Raw genomic sequence first — 25351 nt, forward strand, 5'->3', positions numbered from 1 at the left:
TCCTTCCTTCCTTCCTTCCTTCCTTCCTCCCTCCCTCCCTCCCTCCCTCCCTCCCTCCCTCCCTTCTTCCTTCCTTCCTTCCTTCCTTCCTTCCTTCCTTCCTTCCTTCCTCCCTCCCTCCCTCCCTCCCTTCTTCCTTCCTTCCTTCCTTCTTCCTTCCTTCCTTCCTTCCTTCCCTCCTTCCTTCCCTCCTTGCTTCCTTCCCTCCCTCCCTTCCTTCCTTCCTTCCTTCCTTCCTTCCTTCCTTCCTTCCTTCCTCCCTCCCTCCCTCCCTCCCTTCTTCCTTCCTTCCTTCCTTCTTCCTTCCTTCCTTCCTTCCTTCCTTCCTTCCCTCCTTCCTTCCCTCCTTGCTTCCTTCCCTTCCTTCCTTCCTTCCTTCCTTCCTTCCTTCCTTCCTTCCTTCCTTCCTTCCTTCCTTTCTAGAGAGTAGAGGGGAGGGGGAGGGGCAGAAGGAGAGCATCCCAAGCAGACTCCCTGCTGAGGACACAGGGCAAGATCTCACAACCCTGAGATCATGACCTGAGCTGAAATCAGGAGTCTGATGCTCAACCGACTGAGCCACCCAGGTGCCCCTCACCTTCCTTCCATGTCCACGCTTGCCTCCCCCAACCAGCCCATGAGCCCCATGTCTTGTTGGGTGCAGGGACCTGTGAGTCATTGACTAAAGACTCTTGGGAAGTGGGGCTGATGGAAGCTGGACAACGAATGGACGCACAGGGCAGAGAGGCAGGCGTGGGATGGAGTGATATCTTGGCTGCATAGGGGGTGGCCGGGGGCTGGCGAGGGGCCTGAGAAGGGCCTGGGTCACAGAGAAATCTGAGAGGGGAAAGGGGGATGCCTGCTGTTCCTCAAGCACTAGGCCTGCTCTCTACATACCTTATTTAATTCTCATAATGATCCTGTGAGATGGGTATTATTTTCCCCACTTTCAGAAAAGGAAACTGAGGTTCAGAGAAGTAACTTACACAAGGTGACAACAATTAAGGGACGAAACAGGACTTTGAACCCACACCTGACTCCAAAACCCATACCCTTCTCTATACCTGCTGCTTCTTTGGGCCCATCAGCGGCCTGTGGAGGGAGAAGAGGAGAGGGCTCTGACAGGGGAGGAGCGCAGCCTGGAGGGTGGGGCCAGACTCGGGGGTGGGGTGGGAGGGGGGCAGGGGAGACGGGAGCTGTGCAGGGCGCCAACCGCCTGGAGTGCAGGGCGGGGCAAGATCAGCGTGCGGAGGACGAGCGGCCAGTGAGGGCACCCAGAGCAGGGGAAGAAACCGGGACGTCAGCCTGGTGGCGTCCCCGCACCGCACCCGCTCCTGGCTCCACAACAGGGATCTCTTGGGCTTGGGATCTCATTTTATGGAAAGTGGATCTTTGTAAGTAAGGTTCTCTGTGGACTAGAGACATATGTGATCCATCAGTACCTTTTAGAATTCTTCAGAATCTGAATGCCTTTAGATTCAACATGCTCTCACCAGCCCCCCATAAATCTCAGTGCTCCTCACTTCCTTAGACCTGCTGTCTCACCTGGCTTCCCTCCGTGGCACTTCAGTTTGGAGCCCTGTCAATTTGCAGGGCTGGGGAGGGTACGAATTCGGGTCCAGAGGAGAGAGACCTGGCCTGGGTCTCGTAACTGGCTGACCCAAAGCCTGAACTCCAGGCCTCCTGACACCCAAGCACATGGTTCCTGTGGGTGAACAGCCACACTCAGAGCTATTTGTCCAAGACAGAAAAGACGGGAGGAAGTGAGATCTAAGAGGCGGTGAGTAAAACCCAAGAAGCTGTTTTAAGATTATGGCTATGAATAAACACTTCAAAAAAGTCAAGATTTAGGACTGAAGAATGAGCCATCTGTCTACATTTGAGCCTTTAAGAGCCATCTTTGTTTCAGATGCCATCAGAGTCTCTCCACGTAAAAAGCTTTGCCCATCTGATTTAGTTCCTGCTGGTACTGCCGATGCTCCTTTTCAAACAGCCGGTGCAGGGCCGCTTGACGGACCTGGGAGGAGGACAGAACAGAGTGTGAGGTTTGCCTTCCGCTTGCCTCGATCTCGTTCTCCCCCTGGTGGCTTTCCCGCTGTGTCCTCTTGGATTTGGACTTAGCTGTGACATAAAGCTAGGCAGTAGCATAGAGGCTGCCCCTGCAGGGGTGGGAGGGGGATGCCTCCCCACTTTTTCCTCCATGGATGAAGCCCTACGTTCAGCAAATAATTGCTGAGAGCACCATGAACCGTGAGCTCTGCTGGGCCCCCCGGGATACAGACGTGATGACATGCCGGGAACTGGGAGTCCTGCGAGAGGGGGGCTGGGGCTGGACGCTGAGATGAGGGGAGCAAGGACTAGTCTGCCCTCTGGGACTCGAGAATATGCCACCTGCAGCTGAACACAAAGAGCCATTTAATGAAAAAAGCTTCTGCTCTGGGGCGCCTGGGTGGCTCAGTCGTTAAGCGTCTGCCTTCGGCTCAGGTCATGGTCCCGGGGTCCTGGGATCGAGCCCCGCATCGGGCTCCCTGCTCGGCAGGAAGCCTGCTTCTCCCTCTCCCGCTCCCCCTGCTTCTGTTCCTGCTCTCGCTGTGTCTCTCTCTGTCAAATAAATAAATAAAAAAGCTTAAAGAAAAAAAAAAAGCTTCTGCTCTGGTATAATGCAGAGAAGATGGGCAAGTGATGGCAGCAACTAAGAATTTGGGAATCCAGTGGCTTCAGCACAGGATAGTAGTGGATGAGGCCTCAGGTCACCCTTTTGCTAGAACTCACCATCAGGGCGCCTGGGTCGCTCAGTTGGTTAAGCGACTGCCTTCGGCTCAGGTCATGATCCCGGAGTCCCGAGATCAAGTCCCACATCGGGCTCCCGGCTCAGTGTGGAGCCTGCTTCTCCCTCTGACCCTTTCCCCTCTCATGCTGTTTCTCTCTCTCTCTCAAATAAATAAATAAAATCTTTAAAAAAAAAAAAAGAACTCACCATCAGTAGCTGCTTACGGGCCAGTGCCAATTCCTGTCCCATGGTGTCCTGCATCCTTAGGGCAGCATACAGGTTTCTCCTCTGGCTTAGTGTCGTCTGCCACAGAGAGCGAGCGCGTGAGTTTCGCCACCTGCCCCAGGTACACAGGTAGGAGCTGGACGGCTCAGTTAGGAATGGAGACCCAAACCCCATCAGTGAGGCCCAGAACCTCCATGCCAATGTCAGAAGATGGCAAACTCCTTGAAAGGGTAACTAGAACCAGCTTAGAACCTAGGATATGTTGAATATGCAGACCCTTTAATCATCATAATAGCCACGTGTCATAGATACCAGTTTCTGCATTGTACCAGAAGGAAACAAAGTGCAGCTGAGTTGCCCAAGGTCACTTAATGGCAGACGTGGGTATCAAATCCAGTCTGAGAATTAATACCCTCTGTTATACCATGATTCTCAACCTTAGCTAGACATATTCTGGAACCATTTGCTAGGTTTTGTTTTGTTTTTTAGACTTTTTTTTTTTTTAAGATTTTATTTATTTATTTGAGAGAGAGAATGAGATAGAGAGAGCACGAGAGGGGTGAGGGTCCGAAGGAGAAGCAGACTCCCCGCTGAGCAGGGAGCCCGATGTGGGACTCGATCCTGGACTCCAGGATCATGACCTGAGCCGAAGGCAGTCGCTTAACCAACTGAGCCACCCAGGCGCCCTGTTTTTTAGACTTTTTTATTAAGATTTTATTTATTTATTTGACAGGGACAGAGAGAGCACAAGCAGGGGGAATGGCAGGCAGAGGGAAAGGGAGTTGCAGGCTTCCCACTGAGCAGGGAGCCCGATACGGGACTCGATCCCAGGACACTGGGATCATGACCTGAGCCGAAGGCAGACGCCCAACCGACTGAGCCACCCAGGCGCCCCAGACTTTATTTTTAAGCAATCTTTACACCCAGCGTGGGGCTCAAACCCACAGCCCTGAGATCAAGAGGTGCACACTCCACCAACTGAGCCAGCCAGGCACCCCAAGGTTGCTTTTTTTTATTTTTAAATTTTTTTAAAGATTTATTTATTTATTTATTTGGCAGAGAGATAAGAGAGAGAGAACAAGTAGGCAGAGAGGCAGGCAGAGGGAGAGGGAGAAGCAGGCTCCCCGCCGAGCAGGGAGCCCGATGCGGGGCTCGATTCCAGGACCCCGGGATCATGACCTGAGCCGAAGGCAGACGCTTAACGGCTGAGACACCCAGGCGCCCTTAGGAAATTAGGTTATTGATAAGAATGCTTTTTTCTTGTAAATCACTAAGGCATTTGTAAACTGAGGGAAACTCCTGTCCTCCAGGACTGATCTCTGTAAGTTAACCATTTGTTTTTCCTTTCCTTAGCTTCAGAGGAATGTCGCACAGATCCCGCCTGGGAGAGTACTTTGTCAGCTTGCCTTCTGCTCCCTCATCATCATGACCCGAGATCTCAACCTGAACCAAAACCAAGAGTCCAATTCTTAACCAACTGAGTCACCCAGGAGGCCCTTAAAGATTTTTAAGTAATCTCTACACCCAACATGGGGTCAAACTCACAATCCCAAGATCAAGAGTTAATGCTTCACTGACTGAGCCTGCCAGGTGCCCCCTGCCCTGTTGAAATAAAAAAAAAAAAAGTATTTTTTACAGATGATAGAAAATTTAACCCATATAGAAATACACTAAATGAGAGTTTAGTGTATTTGGAGAGCAGTTGCGCTCTTCAAGTTCCTGTCTCCCTGCCCACACTGCCTGGATGGCCTGCCCAAATCATGACCCAGCGGCAGCCAGCAAAGGAGCCAAGCCCAGCGGGGGGTGCCATGTGGGGCCCCATGGGCAAGAGGCTACAGCAGGAGCTGATGACCCTCATGGGGTCTGAGGACAAAGGAATTCTGCCTTGCCTCAGTCAGACTTTTCCAAACGGGTGGGGACCACCATGGAGCAGCTGATGAAGTATATGAAGACGTGAGGTAGAAGTTCTCTCGAGTTCCCCAGTGGTTCCTCTTACAATGCACCCATGGTGAAGTTCCTCACACCCTGCTACCACCCCAGTGGCCTGGACATCCTGAAGGACAAGGGGTCTGCCCTGGGTGATGTCAGGACCATCCCACTGTCTGCCAAGAGCCTGCTAGGAGAAACCAACATTGATAACCCTTTGGTTATCGAGCTCTAGAAAAACCCATAGCCTTTAAGATGTATTGCAAGAAAGTTACTCAAAGCAGGTCTCCAGCCAAGAACCTTGTGTAGCTTCCCACCCTGTGTTGTCTTTTTATTTCTTCCTTAGATGTTCTGTCCTTCCCTTCATTTCTGTCTAGCATTTTGTTTCTTAATCTGTGATGTCATTTTTTTTTTGTTTTTTATTTTTATTTATTTTAAAAGATTTTATTTGACAGAGAGAGACACAGCGAGAGAGGGAACACAAGCAGGGGGAGTGGGAGAGGGAGAAGCAGGCTTCCCACTGGGCAGGGAGCCCGATGCGGGGCTTGATCCCAGGACCCCGGGATCGTGACCTGAGCCGAAGGCAGACGCTTGACGACTGAGCTACCCAGGCGCCCCTGTTTCTGTTTTTTAAATTAAGTATCTGGTTGAAGCCTTGTGATGAATCTATTCAAAAAATAGACTGGGTTTAAAAAAAAAAAGAGGGGCACCTGGCTGGCTCAGTTGGTGAGCACGTGACTCTTGACCTTGGTTGGGGTTGTGAGTTCAAGCCCCATGCTGGGTGTAGAGATGTCTCTGTCAAATAAATAAATCTTTAAAAAAAAAAATCTTTGGGGTGCCTGTGTGGCTCAGTCGATTAAGTGTCCAACTCCTGAATCCAGCTCAGTCCTGATCTCAGGGTCATGAGACTGAGCCCCACATGGGGCTCTCTGCTGGGCGTGGAGCCTGCTGGTGATCCTTCCTCTCCCTCTGCTCCTCCCTCTCCCTCCCTCCAATAAATACAATGTTAACAAAAATAAAAAATTAAAACCTTAAAAAATATATACTAAATGAAAAGTGAAAGCTTTGTTCTTCCACCCCAGCTCTCAATGAAGTTATGTTTGTGTATATTTCCAGAAGATTTTTCTATCATATACCAGCAAGTATTACTTTTTTTTCTACCACGAATTCGTATGTTTATAAAAGTAGTATTACTTAACAATTTGGACTTTTCCTACCAGCACATAGCGATTTGCTTCATTCTGTGTAAAGGCTTCCTAGTTTTTTTTTTAAATGTTAGCTATTCTTTTTTTTTTAGGATTTTATTTATTTGAGAGAGAGAATGAGATAGAGAGAGAGAGCATGAGAGGGGGGAGGGTCAGAGGGAGAAGCAGGTTCCCTGCTGAGCAGGGAGCCCGATGCGGGACTCGATCCCGGGACTCCAGGATCATGACCTGAGCCGAAGGCAGTCGCTTAACCGACTGAGCCACTCAGGCGCCCGGCTTCCTAGTATTTTTGTATCATAATTTAACCAGCTAGACAGTTTCTACTTTTTAATTTTTTTTTTTTTAAGTAATCTCTAACCAACATCGAGCCTGAACTCAACCCTGAGATCAAGAGTTGCATGTTCCACCAACTGAGCCAGTCAGGCACCCCCTTTTTTACTTTTATAAACAATGCTGTCCAGAACACTCTTGTGTATGTATGTTCTAGAGCTTTTGCAGGTATATGAATGTAAGGTAAACTAGACGTAGAGTTGCCAGTTCCAAGGATGTGTGAATTTTGAGATCTTAAGTTTTGATAGATTTTATCAAATTGTCTTTGTAAAAAGGCTGCATCAATCTGGACTCCCACTAAAATTATATGCAGTTGCTCCCTCACATCCTTGCTGGCTCTCGGTATAACCACCTGCGAAACCTTTAAAAACAGGCTTATCCTACCTGATCCCAGACCACTGTAGTCAAAATCTTCTGGGTTAAGACCCGATCACATGTGTTTTAAAAAGCTCCCAGGTAATGTACGGTGATTAACATTTAAAAAAAAAAAAAAAGCTCCCAGGTGAAGGAGAGACATACAGCCTCATCTTCTCATTCACTCAAAAAATACTTACCGCATACCTATCACGATTAATACAATAAATACTTGCATTCTACTTAAAAAATAAAAGAACAAAGACTTGATCTGATTTTCCTTCAAACAGGAAGAGAGACAATAAAAGCAGTGTGTGGGTAGCACGACCTAGTGGGCACTGGGAGGCTGTCCCTGAAAAGGGCCGCTTCCTGCCCCCGCACACCCGTTTCCTTCCCGAGCCCCGGACAAGGATGAAGTGTATCTGAGCGGTGGCTGGGGGGAGGGGAGGAGGCCACGTGGGTGACAAGGTCAAGCTGAGGGGTAAGGGAAGGGATAGAAGCAGAAATTACCTGTCAACCATCTTCTTAAATCCCAGGACCCTTTGAAAACTCTGCAAGAAAAGCAAGTTGCTCGTCTGCCTTGACGTCCAGCACCCCATCCCCAGCACCTTTCCCGTGGGCCTCTCTTCTTGACAGGGAATGGCACTTCCTAGGGGAAGTGAGGGCAAGAGCGCTACTCCTTTCAGAACGGACCAAAGAACACATGCCAGGAGGAGCTGCGAGCAGTTACATCGTGGGCCCCTCAGGAAACGGTCTGCTTCTGGCCAACCCAGCCCCCTTCCAGCTCTGCACACCTCTTCGACTTTTGTCGTCTTTTCCACAGACATGTCCACAAGCTGACGGGACGCAGGCTCAGGACGAGAAGCAGGGTCTCCCTTCTGTCCAGTCGGTCACCCAGGATTCAGTAGTCATAGCAACACATTCACCTCCAACAACAACCCCAGACCTAGAACTTGATTGGTCACCTGGCCTGTTGCCCTGGAGACCTGAAGCGAATCCTGGTTCTCCTGCCTTCTATTAGTGACACAGGCAATTCTAGGAGCAAGGACCAGAGTCCCAACTTTAGGGTTTCTTCTGTGGGGTCCCTGTATGATCGTGGGTCCAAAGAACATATCCTACGCCCGTTTCATTAAAAGGCAACTGCAGGGCACCTGGGTGGCTCAGTCGGTTAAGCATCTGACTTCTTGATTTCGGCTCAGGTCATGATCTCAGGGTCATGAGATCCAGCCCCATGCCATGCTCTGAGCTCAGTGGGGAGTCTGCTTCTCTCTCTGCCCCTCTCCCTGCTCGTGCACATGTGCGTTCTCTCTCAAATAAGTCTTTTTTTTTTTAAAGATTTTTTTTTTATTTTATTTATTTGAGAGAGAGAGAATGAGAGATAGAGAGCACGAGAGGGAAGAGGGTCAGAGGGAGAAGCAGACTCCCCGCTGAGCAGGGAGCCCGATGCGGGACTCGATCCCGGGACTCCAGGATCATGACCTGAGCCGAAGGCAGTCGCTTAACCAACTGAGCCACCCAGGCGCCCCTCAAATAAGTCTTTAAAAAAGAGGCAACTATAAAGAAATGAATCATTTTTTTTGTTCATTTTATTAAATAATCTAGAATGTCAGACCAGTGCATTGATCTGACTTTTCTTCACTGTCCCACAGCATCCCCAGGAAGTGTGGGGGGATGGGATTATGTCAAATGCCAACATTCCCTTTTCCATTCATTCAAGACAGTATGGAAAGAAAGCCTAAGGGCAGATCCTTGCATGTCAGGGAAGTTGTGTTAGTGTTTCCACACACGCTGGATTAAATGGAGCACCGGCAAGCTGTTCCATGTAGCATGCATGGCCTCACTAGACCTCCCCACCAGCTTGTGTCTGCCCGTCCTACCAATCACTTCTAGGCTGTCTCAAACCCAAATGTCCCCATTCATCTATGTATAAAGGGGTAGACATGGAAGACATCAGGCCCTGCCACCCCAACTCTCACTCTTAGGATTATTTGTAGTGGAAAAGGGGGGAAAAAAGAGGCAGATGAATTACAATCAAAACCAAGTGAGGATTTTTAAGGAAGCATTGATGGAAACATTAAGAAAAACACCTGAATTCAACTCCCAAAAAAAGTGTTACCAAGGGAAAATAAAGTCCTGATTCTCGGAAATGGGCTGTAAGAACAAGCTGGAGAATGATTCTCTAGGCATGAACCCTACGAGCTCCGGACACCGTGGCATTTCAGCTGACCTGGACCCACCAACCAGATGACCCAAGGCTGCTGACCCCTCCAGCAGCCTGGCAGCGTCCATCAGCCCGTCACAGAGTGCTTTCCAGGGTGTTATAGTTGTCCTTAAAGCTCTTCAGTTCAAGGAAGTGTTTGGCACGTTTACTCTTCTGACTGGAGGGGAGGTATGTCACCTGGATGGTTGTGGGGGAGACTTCAGGAGACTGGGTTAGGTCTTTGGCTGCCGACTGGTGCTGTCTCTGAGAGTTCCCACTTCGTGCTTTGACCCTGGAGAATAGAGAGGGCAGCTCCAAGACAGAACGAGGACTAACACAAGAACACAACTCAAGGCTCACCCGTCCTGTAAAGCCGCCAAGATCCCTGTCCTTGTTCTGTCTTATCAACTAGTTACTAAAACCCCACCTGATAGGCTACAAGTAGCAGAGAAACCAATTTTCCCATTGAGTCCCTGCCTCTGGCTCAACATTTTCTTCATCTCACTATAAAGAAAACTTTAGGGGCGCCTGGGTGGCTCAGTTGTTAAGCATCTGCCTTCAGCTCAGGTCATGATCCCGGGGTCCTGGGATCGAGCCCCACCATCGGGCTCCCTGCTCCGTGGGAAGTCTGCTTCTCCCTCTGCCGCTCCCCCTGCTTGTGCTCCCTCTCTCGCTGTCTCTGTCAAATAAATAAAATCTTTAAAAAAAACCAAGTTTTAATTCTGCTGAATTAAATGTATGTCACTAACATACTCCCAGTCCAAAAACAGTCCCTTGAAAACTGAACACCAAAAAATAAGAACAGAAGTAGCTATTGAGCACTTAAGACATGTTAGGACATTAAATTTGGTGTTTTATCAAATATTGATATCCCAATATCTCTATATGGTGGTAACATCCCTATTTTCCAGGTTCAGAAACTGAGAGCCCCCTTGCCTGAGGTCACAAAGCTATTAAGTGATGGAGCTGGGGTGCAAATCTGTCAGATTTCAGAGCCTATCCTCATTAGATTCACTGAAACTTTCCAGAAACCAGAAATCAAGGACTGAATTTTTTCAATTTTATTTTATTATGTTATGTTAATCACCACACATCATTAGTTTTTGATTCAAGGAGTGAATTTTTATTTTATTATTTTTTTAAGTTCATTTAAGTAATCTCTACACCAACTGTGGGGCTTGAACTTGAACTCACGACCCCAAGATCAAGAGTCAAGCACTCAGGGCACCTGGGTGGCACAGTCAGTTGAGCGTCTGACTTGGTTTCTGTTCAGGTCATGATCTCGGGGTCCTGGGATCGAGCCCCACATTGGGCTCCATGCTCAGCTTGGAGTCAGCTTGAGGTTCTCTCTCCCTCTCCCTCTGCCCCTCCCACTCATGCTGTTTTCCTCTCTAAAATCAATCAATCTTAAAAAAAAAAAAAAAAAAAGTCACACGCTCTTCCAACTGAGCCAGCCACAGGCACCACTATTTTTTAAGTAAGCTCTATGCCCAAAGTAGGGCTTGAACTCATGGCCCCAAGATTAAGAGTTGTGTGCTCTACCGACTAAGCCAGATGCCCCAGAAGGGCTGAATTTTTATTTTTTATTTTTTAAAAAGATTTTACCTATTTGAGAGAGAGAACACAAAAGCAGGGGGAGAGGCAGAGGGAGAGGGCGAAGCAGGGGCACCTGGGTGGCTCAGTCAGTTGAGCGTCTGCCTTCAGCTCAGGTCATGATCCCAGGGTCCTGGGTTTGAGCCCCGCATCGGGCTCCCTGCTCAGCGGGAGCCTGCTTCGCCCTCTCCCTGTATCCCTCCCCGCTGCTTGTGCGCACGTACCCCCCCCCACACTCTCAAATAAGTAAAATCCTAAAAAAAAAAAATAAAGATTTATTTTAGAGAAAGAGAACGAGTGTGTGCACACACATGGGTAAAGGGCAGAGGAAGATGGAGAGAATCTCAGGCACACTTCCCGCTGAGCACAGAACCCAACGTGGGGCTCGATCTCATGACCCTGAGATCATGACCCAAGCCGAAAACAAGAGTCGGATGTAATTACCTGACTGAGCCACCTAGGTGCCCCCCCAAAGACTGAATGTTTAACAAAACTGTGGAAAGATACACACAAGATTTACCATCTCAGCCATTTTTAAATGTTTACAGTCCAGCACTGTTAAGTACATTCACATTCCCACCATCTCCAGAGCTCTTTTCATGCTGCAAAACTGAAGCTCTGTCCCCATTAAACCCTAACCCTCCAGCCCCTGGCACCCACCGTCTCCTTTCTGAATTTGATGACTCTAGGGACCCCAGATGAGTAGAACCAGAAGGTATTTGTCTTTCAAAGAAACTGTACTTTGAACAGGCTCCCTAAGTGACTTCCAGACTAAGCACCCTTCTCATCCTCTCCCTGTTCACTTTCACTCCTATTCCAAGCCGTTTTTACTGGACCTTTTGTTTTTGGAACAAAGTGTTTATTTTTAAGGACATAGATAAGAGAGGACAGACATACCCCTTATCTTTTGAGAAAGAGCCATATTCAACACAGCAGAAAACAGAGGCGGTTCTTTCAAGGCCAGTAACTAACTTTTTATTCTACTTGGGCTCCCCCTGTCCACCCTTTCAACATTTGCATAAACACCACCATGAAGCTGTGTTAATAGCGCATGTTTAAAACAACGCCAGACAAAAGTCGGGATTCCAGTAACACACTCAACAGCTAATACTACAGTGAGGCCTTTAGTTTCATGTGGAGTTCCTAATGCTATAAATGCTAATAAAAATGGATGGCACTTGTTACTTTTATCAAACTAAGACGTACAAGGAGGACACTGAAACCTTGGAAGAGAAAGAAATCTTTATACTGAAAAACTTCATTCCCTCTATTGATATAAATGTTACGCCACTTCTGACATTTTACTCACCTGGACTTAAAAAAAAAAAGAAAAAAGAGGGGGCACAGAAGTAGGAGGCATCTCCCTCTGCAAGCCTGTAAAGCAGCACATGCTTTCAGATGTGAGGGACAACAGGAAGGGACAGCTCGCCACCGTGATTTTGTTAACGCTGCTTATGAAGGGCATCTTGCTGGGGGGGGGGGGGGGGGCAGCACAACCGTACTCTCCAACCAGACCCTCCAACATATTCCCCTTCAAACTTACACAGTGGCCAGCTCACTCAGGGCCTCCTGGTAGCGCAGGTACTCACTCTGGCCAAAGACCTGAGGAAAGAGGAAGGATGAGAGTCCCTCAGGCCGGGATATCCCTTTAGTTCCCGGAAGGAAAAAGTGGCCATCCAGCTTACCCCCGTCCCATAGCGGGCTGTCTCATAGCCATCCAGCAAGGTATCAATGAGGGCCTTGCGCACACCCTTAAAAGGAGTACTAGTGTTCCGAAGATCTAGCAGGTAGGAGCGGAAATTCTTGCCCATTAAGGAACGGGGATGCCTGCCTTCAGCATGAAATGGTATCTCTGTGGAGATAATAAATAACAGTGTTAACACTTCTCCCGTTTATCAGTATTTCTAGTTTATCTTCCAAATTTAGAAATGGGTCCAATGAATGAATTGGGGGGAAATTCTAACAGATGAAGAAGACCACAGATACAGAGCTGTGTCTGAGTGGTCACTTGGTGGTGGCAACATAGCTATAAGCTACACTAATGGTAAACAATAGTGTCTCTGTCCAATTCACACTCCTACTTACTCATCCTGGCTCTAAAATATAAACCATATTTTAGCAGAGATGAAGCATATTTGACAATGGTCATAGAACAGAAAAAATTCAAGAACCATTTATCTTGGTTTTACTGAAAAAGCGGGATGTCACCTGTCTTTTGTGGAAAAGCAAGCAAATCACCACCATCCAGTTAATGAAACTAAAGGTCTAAAGAAAAAACCCACTCATTAAAGAAGAAATAATGTGCCTCCATCATTTCTTTAGACAAAATAACCTAGTACTCTCAAAACTCTAGGAAATTCCTCCTAGCCAGAGACGTACAGAAAGGACAAATTCTAATATATCTATAAAGTGGGTTCCTCCCTCTTCCCCAGGTGAGCTTTCAGGATCCTGAATATCCTGTCAAGTCGCCCTTACCAGAGGCACGGATGGCATCCAGAGCTTTCATCCTGTATAGATAGTTGTAGCAATCTGTTGAAAAAGAGACTGGTCGTAGACATAACCCTCAGATTTTCCAAACCTCAGCAAGCTAATAAACTGCCTCCCCGCATCTGACATATACCCAGCAACAGAGGAATCACAGGTGTGGGTTTTGCCAGCAGCTATGCTAACAGCTCGGAGGGCAAAGGAATTCTGAACTTGTGGGATTCCTCACTGAAGTACCCTCCAAGCGCATGCCACGTACTCTCATTTCCCTGGGTCTCTAGCTGTAGCAGTCTTGCATCACCATCTGCAAGGAGCTGAGGTTCATACTTGATATCTTGAACCCTGGATAGCCGGATATCAATCTCCTCTTTTAAGTCCTGTTCACACAGAGGAAAGAATATGCAATCACTAACCCATACTCTGCTTTCTATCGACCTGGAAATGGGGCAGAGTAAGTGAACAACCAAGACAAAAGCAGCAGAAAAAATGCTCATATGGTTGATAAAATTGCGAGGTAAGACTAAAAAATTTAAGGATGGGATTAGGTTCTCTAAAAACTTCTCTCAACTGTACATCTCTAAGCTAGATCTTTTAACCCACCAGAATTTCTTCAAGTTCCACAGCATCATTATTTCTGACTCAACAGGGTTTAAAATGTTAGGTGTCATAAAGAACTTCCAGAGAGGGCGCCTGGGTGGCTCAGCTGGTTAAGCGACTGCCTTCGGCTTGGGTCATGATCCCGGAGTCCTGGGATCGAGTCCCACATCAGGCTCCCGGCTCGGCGGGGAGCCTGCTTCGCTTCTCCCTCTGACCTTCTCCCCCCTCTCATGCTGTTTCTCTCTCTCTCTCAAATAAATAAATAAAATCTTAAAAAAAAAAAAAAAAAAAAAAGAACTTCCAGAGAGAGAAAAAATGGACAGCAACCGGAAGTCATACTCTAAAAATCTGTAAAGAGGCCTGTATATGATTTATAATAGCTTGGGGACTACCCTACCTGGTAGACCACAGAACTTCTAAAAGCTTTCTTCTAGAGTACATTAAATCTTTTAAGTAGATAATTCACATCCATGGTGTAAAATTCAAAAAAGGTACTAAAGCCACCCCTCACTTATCCAGAAGAGATCACTGTTAACAGTTCCAAGTTCATCTCTCTTACCTAAGAGGGTTGCCAGAGCCCCAGGAGATTTTCTTCTTGTAACGTTTTATTTTTAAATAGGTTCTACACCCGACGTGGAGGCCAACGTGGGGCCCAAAGTGGGGATTGAACTCAGAAGCCCGAGATCAAGACCTGAGCTGAGATGAAGAGTTAGAGGCTTAACTCAATGAGCCCACCAGGTGCCACTTCTTGGTACTTTTTAGAAACTTCCACTGTGAAATGTATTATACGTGGAATACATGTTACATACATTTTAAGTAATTATAAAAATCGTTAAGATGGGGCGCCTGGGTGGCTCAGATGGTTAAGTGTCTGCCTTCGGCTCAGGTCATGATCCCAGGGTCCTGGGATCGAGTCCCGCATCGGGCTTCCTGCTCCTTAGGAGCCTGCTTCTCCCTCTGCTTCTCTCTGTCTCTCATGAATAAATAAAATCTTAAAAAAAAAAAAAAGACTCTAAAAATTGTTAAGATGAAATCTATATTCACTACCCTGTTTATGAACTAGAACATTATCAATGACTCTGAAGCCTTGTGTGCCTATCTCTGATTGAATGCAAACCCCAATCTTAATTTGTTCAACAATCTTGTTTTTCTTCAGTTTTATCACATTATCAATCAATCTAAACAAGATGTTTAGCTTTGCCTGGTTTTGAACTTTACATAAATGGAAAAGTATGTTTTAAATTCCTTTGCAACTTGTCTTTTAAAATGTTAAACGCTTGGGGCGACTGGGTGGCTCAGTCGGTTAAGCATCTGCCTTCGGCTCAGGTAATGGTCCCACGGTCCTGGGACAGAGATCTATGTCGGGATCCCTGCTCAGCGGGGAGCTTGCTTCTCTCTCTCCCTCTGCTGCTCCCCCTGCTTGTGTGCTCGCTCTGTCAAATAAATAAAAAATCTTAAAAAAAAAAACTTAAATACTTAATTACAATAGGTTGAACTTACAAGTGATAAAATGCATCCAATTTGTGTGGATTGATGAGTTCTGACAAATGAATACACCTACTCAACCACCATTACAACCAAGACAGAGAACATTTCCATCACCTCAAAATAGTCTTCATATCCCTTTGCAGTCAACCTCTCCTTCCCTGCTCCAGGCAACAATTATGCACTTTCTTTTGATATAGTTCTGCCTGTTGCACAATTCCATATAAATGGAATGGAACAAAATGGTAGATACTTTTTTATGAATGGCTTTCTGGTTTTTTTTCACTCAGCATGTTTTTGAAATTCACCCAAGTTTGTGACTTTTTCATTCAAAAATGCTTTAGTGTTTCATTTGTGTTCAAATATTTATGTTGCTTGGCGTACTTTTAAACCTTATAGTATTCCAGAATACAAGTATATCATTATATGTTCTCGAGCAGACGTTTGGACCAACAGTTTCCTCTTGAAATATCACAACCACCGAAATGAACGCTCTTATACACGTCTTCTGGTACAGCATCAGCAAAAACTAATTTCTTTACGCTAAGAGTGGAACTGTTGCACTATGGACTAGGTACATGTGCAGTCTTACTAGATAATGCCCAGTTATTTTCCAAAGTAGTTTTACTCATCTGCACTTCCAGCAGCAATAAATGAGAATTCAGATGAGAGGATTTTTTCAAAGAAGGAATCTTATCTCATCTGGTCCAGAGCGCTCCTAAATAATCCAAGTTTTGATTGGATCATGATGTGCTGGAAGCCAACCCTATATCCCTCTGATGGAGGGCAGGTGGCATTTGGTGAACTGAGGGAACGTGGAAGCTCTGTCGAGGTTTTAGGCCACAACACCTTCCTTAAGGTTTTCCATCAACTACCTCAGCAAAGAACAACAGAAAAGGAGAATTGATAGCGCTGGTCGATGAAAGAACATTGATCTAGGACTTGAGGGAACCGCGTGGTAGCCCTAATTCTCCCACGAGCCTGCTTGTCGTTCAACAGCAAATTACTGGGTACCTGCTGTATGCAGGCCCTGGCTTTACCGCGGTAAACAGAACTGGCACAGAGCCTGCATTCTTGAGGCTTACAGTCTAGTGGAAGCTGGACATTAAGCAAATCGACGGAATAAAAGAAAATTGGTGGTAAACGGTATCCAGAAAAATACCAGGACACTGTGAGAAAATAAAAAAGAGCACCTACTTTAAAAGAGGTAATAGACACTCTTCTCTGGGGAGGAGCAGCACGTGAGCTAAGCTCTAAAGAGCAGACAGCTACAGGCAAGAGAAGCCCGGAGGAGGGCACTCCGTAGCACAGCAGCCGCACGCGTCAACGCTGGACCTCTAGCCCCTGCCGCCGGATGCCGGCTGCGCGCCGGGATCGCCGACAGCCGTGCAAGCCGGTGGGGCCGCTGGGGGCACCGAGACTTCGGCCTACCCGGGCTCGTCTCCGATGCCTGTCCGACGCGGACACGCCACGAAGGCAGCCAGACATGCACCCGCGGGGCTCCCTCCCGCACGTACGGAATTTGGGAAAGACGAAAAAAAAATCTGTTTTAAGATTTTATTTATGTGTCGGAGAGCGCGCGAGAGCGAGCGGGAGCGGGGTAGGTGTGTGGAAGCCCGGGGAAGGCAGGCAGTCGCCCGAGGAGAAAGCTCGGACGGAAGGGCCACCCGGCGCTCGCGGCCCGCGTGCCGGGGTCAGTCCGTCCCACGGACGGGGGGACTAACGCTGGCGGAGGCCCCCGCGGATCTCAAGCTCCGCGCAGGCAGCCCTTCGCACTGCTCTGGGGCTGGGGAAGGCCCTGGCCCCGGCCCGCAGCAAAGCCTGAGCGGCACACACCGCGCCGAGCCGGGAACTCTTACACAGGCTGGGCCGCTGCAATCCGGGTCCTCCCCGCCGCAGCTGCAAACGCGGACGTTCCCGGGGAGAGCGCGCGCGGCGGGCGGCGGGCGGCACGGACCGGGGCCTGCGCCGGGCCCTCCCGCCCCCCACGCCAGCCCAACGGCGAGGCGCCCCCCTCGGGCCGCCCTCGCGCCCCGGAGACCTACCTTGGGGGCGTTGTGTCCCACAGGGACGTGAGGTCCCCTTCGGGATTTCATCGCGAAGCGCATGATTTGCCTCTTCACAAAAATAAAGAGCAGGACAAACACCTGTGTCCGAGAGATACGAGAGAGGCGCTCTTTAACACGAAAGACCATTTAGAGGAAAAGCGCACGCCGCCGCTGCCAGCGCCCGCACGCGGCCCCCAGGGGTGCCTCGGGTGCAGCTGGCGCAGAGCCGGGCCCGGCGGGCCGCGGGCCCCGGCCGCGGTGCGGTGGGCAGGGCGCGGCGGCCGCGGCCGCGGCGGCGGCTCCGCTCCCCGGGCCCTCCCGGGGCAGGCAGGGGTCCAGGCCCAGAGCAGGCGCAGGTGCGTGGTGGAGGCCGAGGACGGGGGCGCGCCCACGACAAGGGCCTCTCCTGGGTCGGACGCGACGGCAGCACGGGGTGGGGGGTCTCCTCACCAGGCTCCCGTAGGCCATCACCAGCACGACATTCACCCCGGACAACCAGTTACTGCCGGACGCCATGGCCTCCCCGCCCCGCGCACAACTGCTGCGGGTCACCCCGCCGCCCTGCCGCGTCAGCCCGGGCTCCGCCGAGGCACCGGCGCCTGGGGTCCCCGAAACCCCCCGGCCATTTCCTCACGAGGAAAGACCCCGGCTGACCCGGCCTGAAAACATGGCGGACGGGAACCCCGGAAAGAAGAACGTCGCCTTCCCGCTACCCCCCAGCACGTGACCCAGGGCCGCACCGGCCCCGCGGGCTGCGCGCGCCGAGGCGCCGAACGACGCAGGAACAGGAAGCGGAGGCCGCCCGTGCGTCACGCGGCGGAGGCGGGGCGGACGCGCGGGGCCGCAGCGCAGCGGCTCGTGGCGGAGCGGTGCGCGCACGCTTGCGGGCGCGCCCCTTTTCGCGTCACGTGCCGGGGGACGCAGGCAGGCAAGTGGGAGGGGGAAGGCGCGAGAGCGAGCGCGAGAGCGAGCGCGAGAGGAAAGGAGGGAGGGGGTGGGGAGGAGGGAACCTCACGTCACGTGACAGGGGCGGCGCGGCCCGGGGTGTCAGTGTGGAGGAGACTGAGGTAAAGTTGGGAGCGCAGCGGCGTTGGCGGCAGCGGCGGCGGCAGCGGCAGCGCGGCGGGGCCGGGTATTGTCCGCGGCCCCTTTAAATCCGCGGTCTCCCTTTCCCCTCCCTCCCTTCTCCCCCACCCCGCCGGCCCCCCCCATAGGCCCCCCGCCCCGTGCGTCCCCCCCACTGGACACCCTTCCCGGTCGTGCGAGCCCGGCGCCCCCCCTCGAGTCGGCCGCCGGGGGTTTTGTTTATGGTTGGATTTGCGGCCTAGTGGGCCGCGCCGGAGCCGGGGCCTCGATTTGGGAGCGTGGCCGGGGCGGGGCTTGGGCAGCCGGAGGGGGGGGGGGGGCATGCGGCTAGAGCCTGAGCAGGGAGCGCGAGGAAGAGGGCGAGCGAGCGCGGCCTGGGCCCCGCCTGAGGTAGGGCCCGCTCTGCCCTGGCGGCTGCCTGTGAAGACGACGAGGGGGCCTCCTCCCTTCCCGGCCCGCTGCGGGCCTCCTCGGATCCGGATCCGGCCTGGTTTCGGGGTGGCGGGGGGGGGGGGAGGGCGGTGGGGTGGAGCTGCCCCAAACTCCCCCATGTGGCCCTCAGTTTGGAGTGCGGAGGGTGAATTTGTTCCGGGTGGGAGGTGAGGAGGCGATGGGCCCCGGGCGCTCCCGAGGTGGCGCGGAGCGGGGTGCGCCTCCCCATCCTCCACGCGTGGGCTTGCGTCCCCTCTCCGTTTGCAGCCTCTTTGTCAGCGCCTCTGGTTGCCCTTCCTTCTCCCTCAGCGCCCCGGCTCTGGGAGTGCGTTCGCGGCTGCTGTCGTTGGCTCGCTGTTGTCCGTGCTGTAGTTTCGGGTACCCCAGACAGTTGGGATGCTATTTGGGAGCTGCGCGGGGAGACCCCCGTAGCGTGTATTACGCCCAAGGGACGTCACTAGGGCCCTGGGGTGTCTGTTCCCTCTTCTCGTAATAGGACAAGAATTCGGAATTTCTTCCGACCCTTCACTTTGTGGACCATCCCTAAATTGCTTTGTAAACTGATGTCACAAACAGGAGCCCGCTCCTCCACCGTTCTTGAAACGTAGCCACCTCTGGTGTAGGATGTTGTGGAAGGAAAACCACCACAGGAACAGGCCTTTTTTGTTGTCATTGTTACCGTTTTCGCCTTTGACTGTCCCTGAGTGTTAGGTGGAGAAGTGCTTTTTTTGTGTCCTCTCCATCCACCTTTCACCGCCCATGTCCTGCTTGGGGGATGTGTGATGGGACTTGCCGGGAGGTGATGGGGGTCAGTGCCAACCAGCCTTACTGGGGGACGGAAACGCGTTAGTTATGTATGGCTTGGCAAAACTGCTTTGAGATCCTACACCATTGTCCTTAAAAGAGTAGACGGTGCCAGTGATTATTTCCGTTGTGAACAGCAAGTATTGCTGGCCCGGAACTAACGATGAAAGACCTTAAAATGTACTGTTTTGTTTCTGATTTTTGAAGCCCCTCTTTGCTAAATGTGTCCTCACTGGCAAGTACTCTTCTTACCATTAGAGTCGAGTATACGGAGAAGGGGATACTGGGGTCATTTCTACAAAGCATCCAGGGGAATTAGTAGTTCTGTTACGGGTAGCGAGCGAGCCTTACTTACCCAGTCCAGCTTCAGAGTGTCTGAATTGTTTTTTCAACTTAGATTGTAAGCTCCCTGAGGGCAGCAAGCAAGTCATACTGCTTTTGTATTTCCTAAAATACTGGACACATAGTAGATACTCAATAAATACTTGTTATTTATTTTTTTCCGTAAAATTTCTCTGGCTATTTTTTCAAGTAGCTGGTTTTCAAAAGATGGTCAGGGGCACTCCTGTGTTGAAACCAGTATTTGTTCCTGCACTGTTCCCTTGGTCTCCCAGCACTTCTCGTGTGTTTCCTGTAAATATTTTTATTTTCTAAGGAAAAGTACTTAAGATTCCCCCCCTCCACTGTGATAACTCTAGGTGTGTGTGTCTGCTTGCTACTAAAAGGCTACTAATTTTGTGCCCTCTGGTGATCCATCCCAGATCACTTACTTTTGACCTGTCGCTCAGTGTTGTTACTACGTAGGTGGTAAAAATTTCTTAGTCACACATTTCAAAGCACTTGTAAGAAAGAAATGGAAGTTAACAGCCTGACTGATCAGGATTTTTCCTCAGTAATTATGTGGCTTTCAAGATGACTTTTTAATATATTTACACGGGTACAATATGTGTAGTCATCCATATTGCTAGTCATGCGATTCATATTTGTAGTATTAACTTATGCTTGTAAGGTGAAATCATAAGTGAAGTAGAAAGCAGTCAATATTTGTAAGTTACAGGAGCATTTATTCGCATTAGAAATTCATTTTAGAGCCAATTATTAAGTATAATAGTTTTCGTCTAGTTTTAATTTTTCCTTTTGATTTGAGTCCAGGGGTACTGGTTAAAGAACACTTGTTTTTTTGTGAGTGCTGAAACTTGGCTATAATGCCAGTCTGGGTAAATGGACTACTGTGTAGCAAATAATCCTGTACTAGCTAGAAATATTTACAGGCTTTTGTGTGCACATGTGCATGTGTGTAGGGAGAAGAGGTAGTGGTTAAAGAATTAGCTCTGAGATTTCTTTAAAAATTTTGGTGATAGAGAATGTAAAACTCTTAAATTCTTAATACTGTATCAAAAACAAAGACGTATGCAGACTGTTGATCCAACTTGGTGAAGAATTTATCCTCAGGAAAGTTAGCTTTCTTTGTGACCTGAAAAACCAGTGAAATTCACTTCCCTAATAATCCTTCTATATTTCGTTAGAAGCCCAACCTACCTCTCCCTCAAATTCATCGGTGTCTTTTGGGCAGTCTAGCATTACCCATATAAAGTTTCATTAATGAAAAAAATTACATTTAGAGCAGAAAATATAAACTTAGCCTCTTTGGGAGGGAATAAAACAGTGCAGAGTAACGTGTTATTTTGAGCGCCCCAGTCTTATTTTGAGCGCTCTATCGTATGGTGGATATTTTCTTTGTTTACTAAATGCAGCCGCTGAGGTTGTGTTATAAAGCAAAGTATGAATGAGGGAACTTAAGTTCAGGAGAATCCTAGCTTGCTAGAACTGTTAATAACAGAAACCATTCTGGTTTTGGGAAGGCCCTGCTTGTTCTCTGTCTCTTTAAAGACTCAACAGAGTCCCATTGCTGGCAATAATGTCTCGAGTTTAAAATGATAATCCTAGGGGCACCTGTGTGTCTCTCTTGGCTAGGCATCTGCCTTGGGCTCAGGTCATGATCTCAGGGTCCTGGGATCGAGCCCCACATCGGGCTCCCTGCTCAGTGGAGAGCCTGCTTCTCCCTCTCCCTCTGCCTGCCGCTCCCCTGGCTTGTGCTTTCTCTCTCTCTCAAATAAGTAAAACCTTAAAAAAAAAAATCTCAACTCTTCTTTAAAAAAAAAAAAATTTTTTTTTTAATTAAATGATAATCCTAGAAGCCCTTTCTGAATCCAAATAAAACTGTGTGCTAGGTGCTTTTGGTATGGGACAGATTTGGGATTCTCTGTATATTAAGGTGAGTGGTAAAGAGTGTTTGCATTTCTGGTGCCTGGGAACTGTGGACTAGGAGGTCGACAGAAGTTGCTGCAAAAACAGTGTGTTGGAATTATCCAGGGAACTGAGATTCTGAGCAGTCGCTGGGGCTAATACTTGCTTTGTTGAAGGTTATAGAAGCTCCCACTGCATGAGGAGAGATGCAACTTGAGGGAGAAAGGCTAGACTTGAGCTTGTCCTTTCCCAAGTGATGGAAGTCGCATGCAACTTATATAAACTGGTTGTAAGGGAGGTAGGACTGTTTTCATAGGTACACAGTACAGTATTTTAAATTGTTCTTACTTGTTTGGAGTATAGACTAATCCCCTTCCTGGAAGGCTTTTGTTTCCAGGTTTTGCTGATTATCTTTCCTTCTGTCAAAGGGACTTCAGATATTTCTGTGTAGAAGGCTTTTGATTATTTTTTTTTAAGTATTTATTTGAGAGAGAGAGAATGAGAGATAGCACGAGAGGGAAGAGGGTCAGAGGGAGAAGCAGACTCCCTGCTGTGCAGGGAGCCCGATGTGGGACTCGATCCCAGGACTCCAGGATCATGACCTGAGCCGAAGGCAGTCGCTTAACCAACTGAGCCACCCAGGCGCCCGAAGGCTTTTGATTATTAACGTTGTTTTACTTGCTATCAAGATAACAAAACTTCACAAAGTCCGTGTATAGGGGACTAGTAACCAAACTGTGCCCATAACTTAAAAAAAAAAAAAAAAACAAAAACCCTCACTTAACACATACTTTTATGTATTTCTTGTTCTACAGAAATGGATGAACAGCCATTGTTCCTTAAGGAATTTATCAAGCTAAATATGTCTTAAGAACAGATGAATTTTCTTGGTTTGTTGCTTTTAAAGAAATGAAAGTGGTGAAGATGCTGGTGAAAGAGAGCTTGAAAACATATTTTGCCTGCATTTAACATCTAAATTGTTATTTTTTAAATCTTTCAGTATTCTACCTTGTAAATACTGTTATTTGTATATACTGTAAATGATGACGTCGGTGGGCACTAACCGAGCCCGGGGAAACTGGGAACAACCTCAAAACCAAAACCAGACACAGCACAAGCAGCGGCCACAGGTAAAGAACTCAAGGGATATGGATTTATTAGTAGCATTGCTGGTTGATACTGGTTTCCATCCAGTGCAGCATCATTCTGTGTTTTGGATTCTTGGTTTGGGTTTTTTATTCTTGTTTTCTAGTACTTGGCTGTTTTTACTTAGGGTCTGATGACTGTTAATGATATGCTATGATGCACTATGCTTGCTTTTTGTTGTTTAATACTGCATTATAAGACTTGGAAAGAATGGGTCTTGTCTGTGCTTTGTATCTCTAAGGTAGCATTTCCCTCAGACTAAATCTTATGTTATTCTCAGCCCTAGAGATAAAGGGGTGGCATTGGTCCTTGCAGAAACAGGAACAGGGTTTACACATGACTTTGCAAATAAATGTGAATTATTTAAGGCACAAAATGTTTCAAAGAGGTGCTCTGATCCCCAAATGGGAGCTTCTTTAACTGTGAACATTGGTGGAAAAGCTCCCTGGTTTTTTAGGGATCGTAGAGTGGAATACTACTAGCTTCAGTGTTTATTTTTTTGTCATTTTGCAAATTTAGGCACCTTAATCGCTGTTAGTGTTTTACTACATGGTCATTTGTAACAAGGAGAAGGAAATTGGGCTGGGAGGTGGGGTGGATTATTGACTACATAGGTCCCTCTTTTCTAAACTGTTGTCTTTTGTTCATGCTTTCTTGAACTTGTCTTAATTCCTAGGCCACTGCGGAACAAATTCGACTTGCACAGATGATTTCAGACCATAATGATGCTGACTTTGAGGAAAAGGTGAAACAAGTGAGTGTGTCGCTGATTTGCTATAAGCCATGGGGAAAGACATCAGGATTAAAGCATAGTTAAATGTCATATATCGCCACCAGGGTACTTCGGGCTTGTAGGTATTAAAAGAATTATAACCGGAAATAAAATAGGTTAAGCCAGTAAGTGAATGCTTTTGTTGTCTGATTCACCGTCCCCCTTTGGACAGCTACCTTGTTCGAAAAGGTTTATCTTAATTTTAACTTCTTATTTATCGGATGACTTTGTTGATGCCATTTTTATAGCAACTTTGAGCGTTGTGCCATCTAGGAATTGTAGAAATTCATGGTAGGCTGAAGCCTATGTGCTTCTGGGTTTGATTGTTTATTAGATACTTTATTGTTTGATTGTTTTATAAATACTTTTGTCCCCATCCCTAATCAGAGGTGGTAATATTTTGCTTATTGAACTAGAATACCAAAATTCTGCACATTCTGCTTTTTTAAGCCTGGGGTCCTTCAGACTCAGCTGGTGTCTTCTCCCCTTTCTCTTGCTCACCTGGTTTCCTTTTGTGAGGAGTGCAAGCTTGTTCATGATGGTTGCTGATCTTTTTCTTTCAGTTGATTGATATCACAGGCAAGAACCAGGATGAATGTGTCATTGCTTTGCATGACTGCAATGGAGATGTCAACAGAGCCATCAATGTCCTACTGGAAGGAAACCCAGATACGGTAGAGTGTTAATAGAGCGTTCTAGAAAGTGGGTCCCTGGCTCAGAAGCTCAGAATATTCTAAAAATAGCAAGTGGAGTAACTCAACTTAAAGGAGAGTACCTTATTCTCCAAATGGAGCAGAGAACTGTCCTGGCGATCGTTTGCTGTGGGTTGCAAATACTTCAAATTTATACAATAAGTAGAAGAAAACATAAAATCTGTCTCTTTTATTTTGCTTAGAATAAATTATTCATTCTAGGCTAACTATGGTTTTCCAGACTGGGTTAGTCTGAATTAGAGATGTTATGTGTCAGCCTTAGTTACTAATCAGAATACTCTGCTCACCAGTTTTATTGCTGTTGAATAAGTCACACAAACTAGTGAATTCTGATTTCAAGACATTCTCATCAGTGTCACCTTTTACAATACATTTTCATTGCTTGAACCTATTTCTGTTGAGGTAGCAGAGAGAGTGTTAACAGCCTTTTGACCGTCCCTGGAGATGATAGGGGATATCTTGGAGGACCTCTTGCCCTAGAATTTCACCTCTTCTCCTTTCCACTTAATGAGATCCTTGTATTTTTGTGCTTGTCCTATCATTGTCCCAAATTGTTAAGTCCCTTAAGAACAGGGGTTCTGCCTTACTAACCTTTGGGATTTTCCTGTGGTGCTTAGCAGAGAACTTTATTGTTTTAATGAGCAGTGTATCTTAAAGTAATTTTCATTTACTTGGTCTTACACTGGGGATCTTTGGTTGGGATAGATAACCAGAGTTCACCCTTAGAGAGATCAGCTTATTGGTATTACAGTGTCACATTTGCTAAATGTTGGAGGTTTGGCAGTTTCCTTGAGACAATAGGAAATAATAGTGGAAAACTTTTTTTAGTCATTAAACTTAAATTTGTGGTTTTTTCTCTTCAAAAATGTGGTCTTAAGGGAGCTTGGCTGGCTCAGTCGGGAGCAGGCGACTCTTGATTTCAGGGTCGTGAGTTCAAGCCCCATGTTGGGTGTAA

At 47.9% G+C, this 25351-nt stretch overlaps 3 protein-coding genes across 22 annotated transcripts in view; 1 reads left to right on the forward strand and 2 right to left on the reverse strand.

The window, feature by feature from the left end:
• Positions 1 to 1745: 1745 nt before the first annotated feature.
• On the reverse strand, positions 1746 to 7687 carry C10H1orf189 (chromosome 10 C1orf189 homolog). Its single transcript, XM_027613190.2, has 4 exons — positions 7584 to 7687; positions 7300 to 7340; positions 2957 to 3086; positions 1746 to 1996 (listed from the first exon to the last, which is right to left on the reverse strand). Exons 1-4 carry the CDS (start codon positions 7614 to 7616, stop codon positions 1895 to 1897), a joined length of 306 nt encoding a protein of 101 aa, XP_027468991.1. The 5' UTR covers positions 7617 to 7687; the 3' UTR covers positions 1746 to 1894.
• A 670-nt stretch (positions 7688 to 8357) lies between these two features.
• On the reverse strand, positions 8358 to 17958 carry C10H1orf43 (chromosome 10 C1orf43 homolog). The gene is made up of 7 exons (XM_027613189.2): positions 17647 to 17958; positions 17194 to 17295; positions 13326 to 13443; positions 13058 to 13111; positions 12268 to 12434; positions 12126 to 12184; positions 8358 to 9281 (listed from the first exon to the last, which is right to left on the reverse strand). The coding sequence occupies exons 1-7, from the start codon at positions 17710 to 17712 to the stop codon at positions 9086 to 9088; spliced, it is 762 nt and encodes a 253-aa protein (XP_027468990.1). The 5' UTR covers positions 17713 to 17958; the 3' UTR covers positions 8358 to 9085.
• Positions 17959 to 18170: 212 nt separating this feature from the next.
• The window catches only part of UBAP2L (ubiquitin associated protein 2 like), a 41066-nt gene continuing 33885 nt past the window's right edge, over positions 18171 to 25351 (forward strand). For 13 of the 20 annotated variants that reach the window (XM_027613175.2, XM_035722498.1, XM_027613174.2 and 10 more), the window contains exons 1-4: positions 18177 to 18263; positions 22766 to 22895; positions 23588 to 23665; positions 24247 to 24357. In XM_027613175.2, coding sequence (XP_027468976.1) covers positions 22806 to 22895; positions 23588 to 23665; positions 24247 to 24357 — 279 coding nt within the window. In that variant the 5' untranslated portion in view covers positions 18177 to 18263; positions 22766 to 22805. Of the gene's footprint in view, positions 18329 to 18399; positions 18673 to 22765; positions 22896 to 23587; positions 23666 to 24246; positions 24358 to 25351 lie in introns of those variants that run through there. The other 7 variants (XM_027613185.2, XM_027613184.2, XM_027613183.2 and 4 more) reach the window with 3 other exon arrangements.

Source organism: Zalophus californianus, chromosome 10 (genome assembly GCF_009762305.2).
Source record: "Zalophus californianus isolate mZalCal1 chromosome 10, mZalCal1.pri.v2, whole genome shotgun sequence".
Classification (NCBI taxonomy): Eukaryota; Metazoa; Chordata; class Mammalia; order Carnivora; family Otariidae; genus Zalophus; species Zalophus californianus.

Bases quoted from the DNA above. Each gene is read 5' to 3' on its own strand.
- C10H1orf43 (XM_027613189.2), bottom strand. From the start codon at position 17,712: ATGGCGTCCGGCAGTAACTGGTTGTCCGGGGTGAATGTCGTGCTGGTG. The intron at 17,296-17,646 runs GTGAGGAGACCC...TCTCGGACACAG, and splicing joins TGATGGCCTACGGGAGCCTG to GTGTTTGTCCTGCTCTTTAT. The intron at 13,444-17,193 runs GTAGGTCTCCGG...CTGTGTGAACAG, and splicing joins TGGGACACAACGCCCCCAAG to GACTTAAAAGAGGAGATTGA.
- C10H1orf189 (XM_027613190.2), bottom strand. From the start codon at position 7,616: ATGTCTGTGGAAAAGACGACAAAAGTCGAAGAG. The intron at 7,341-7,583 runs GTGTGCAGAGCT...CTTTTCTTGCAG, and splicing joins AGACGACAAAAGTCGAAGAG to AGTTTTCAAAGGGTCCTGGG. The intron at 1,997-2,956 runs GTGAGTTCTTTT...TCCTCCTCCCAG, and splicing joins CCCGTAAGCAGCTACTGATG to GTCCGTCAAGCGGCCCTGCA.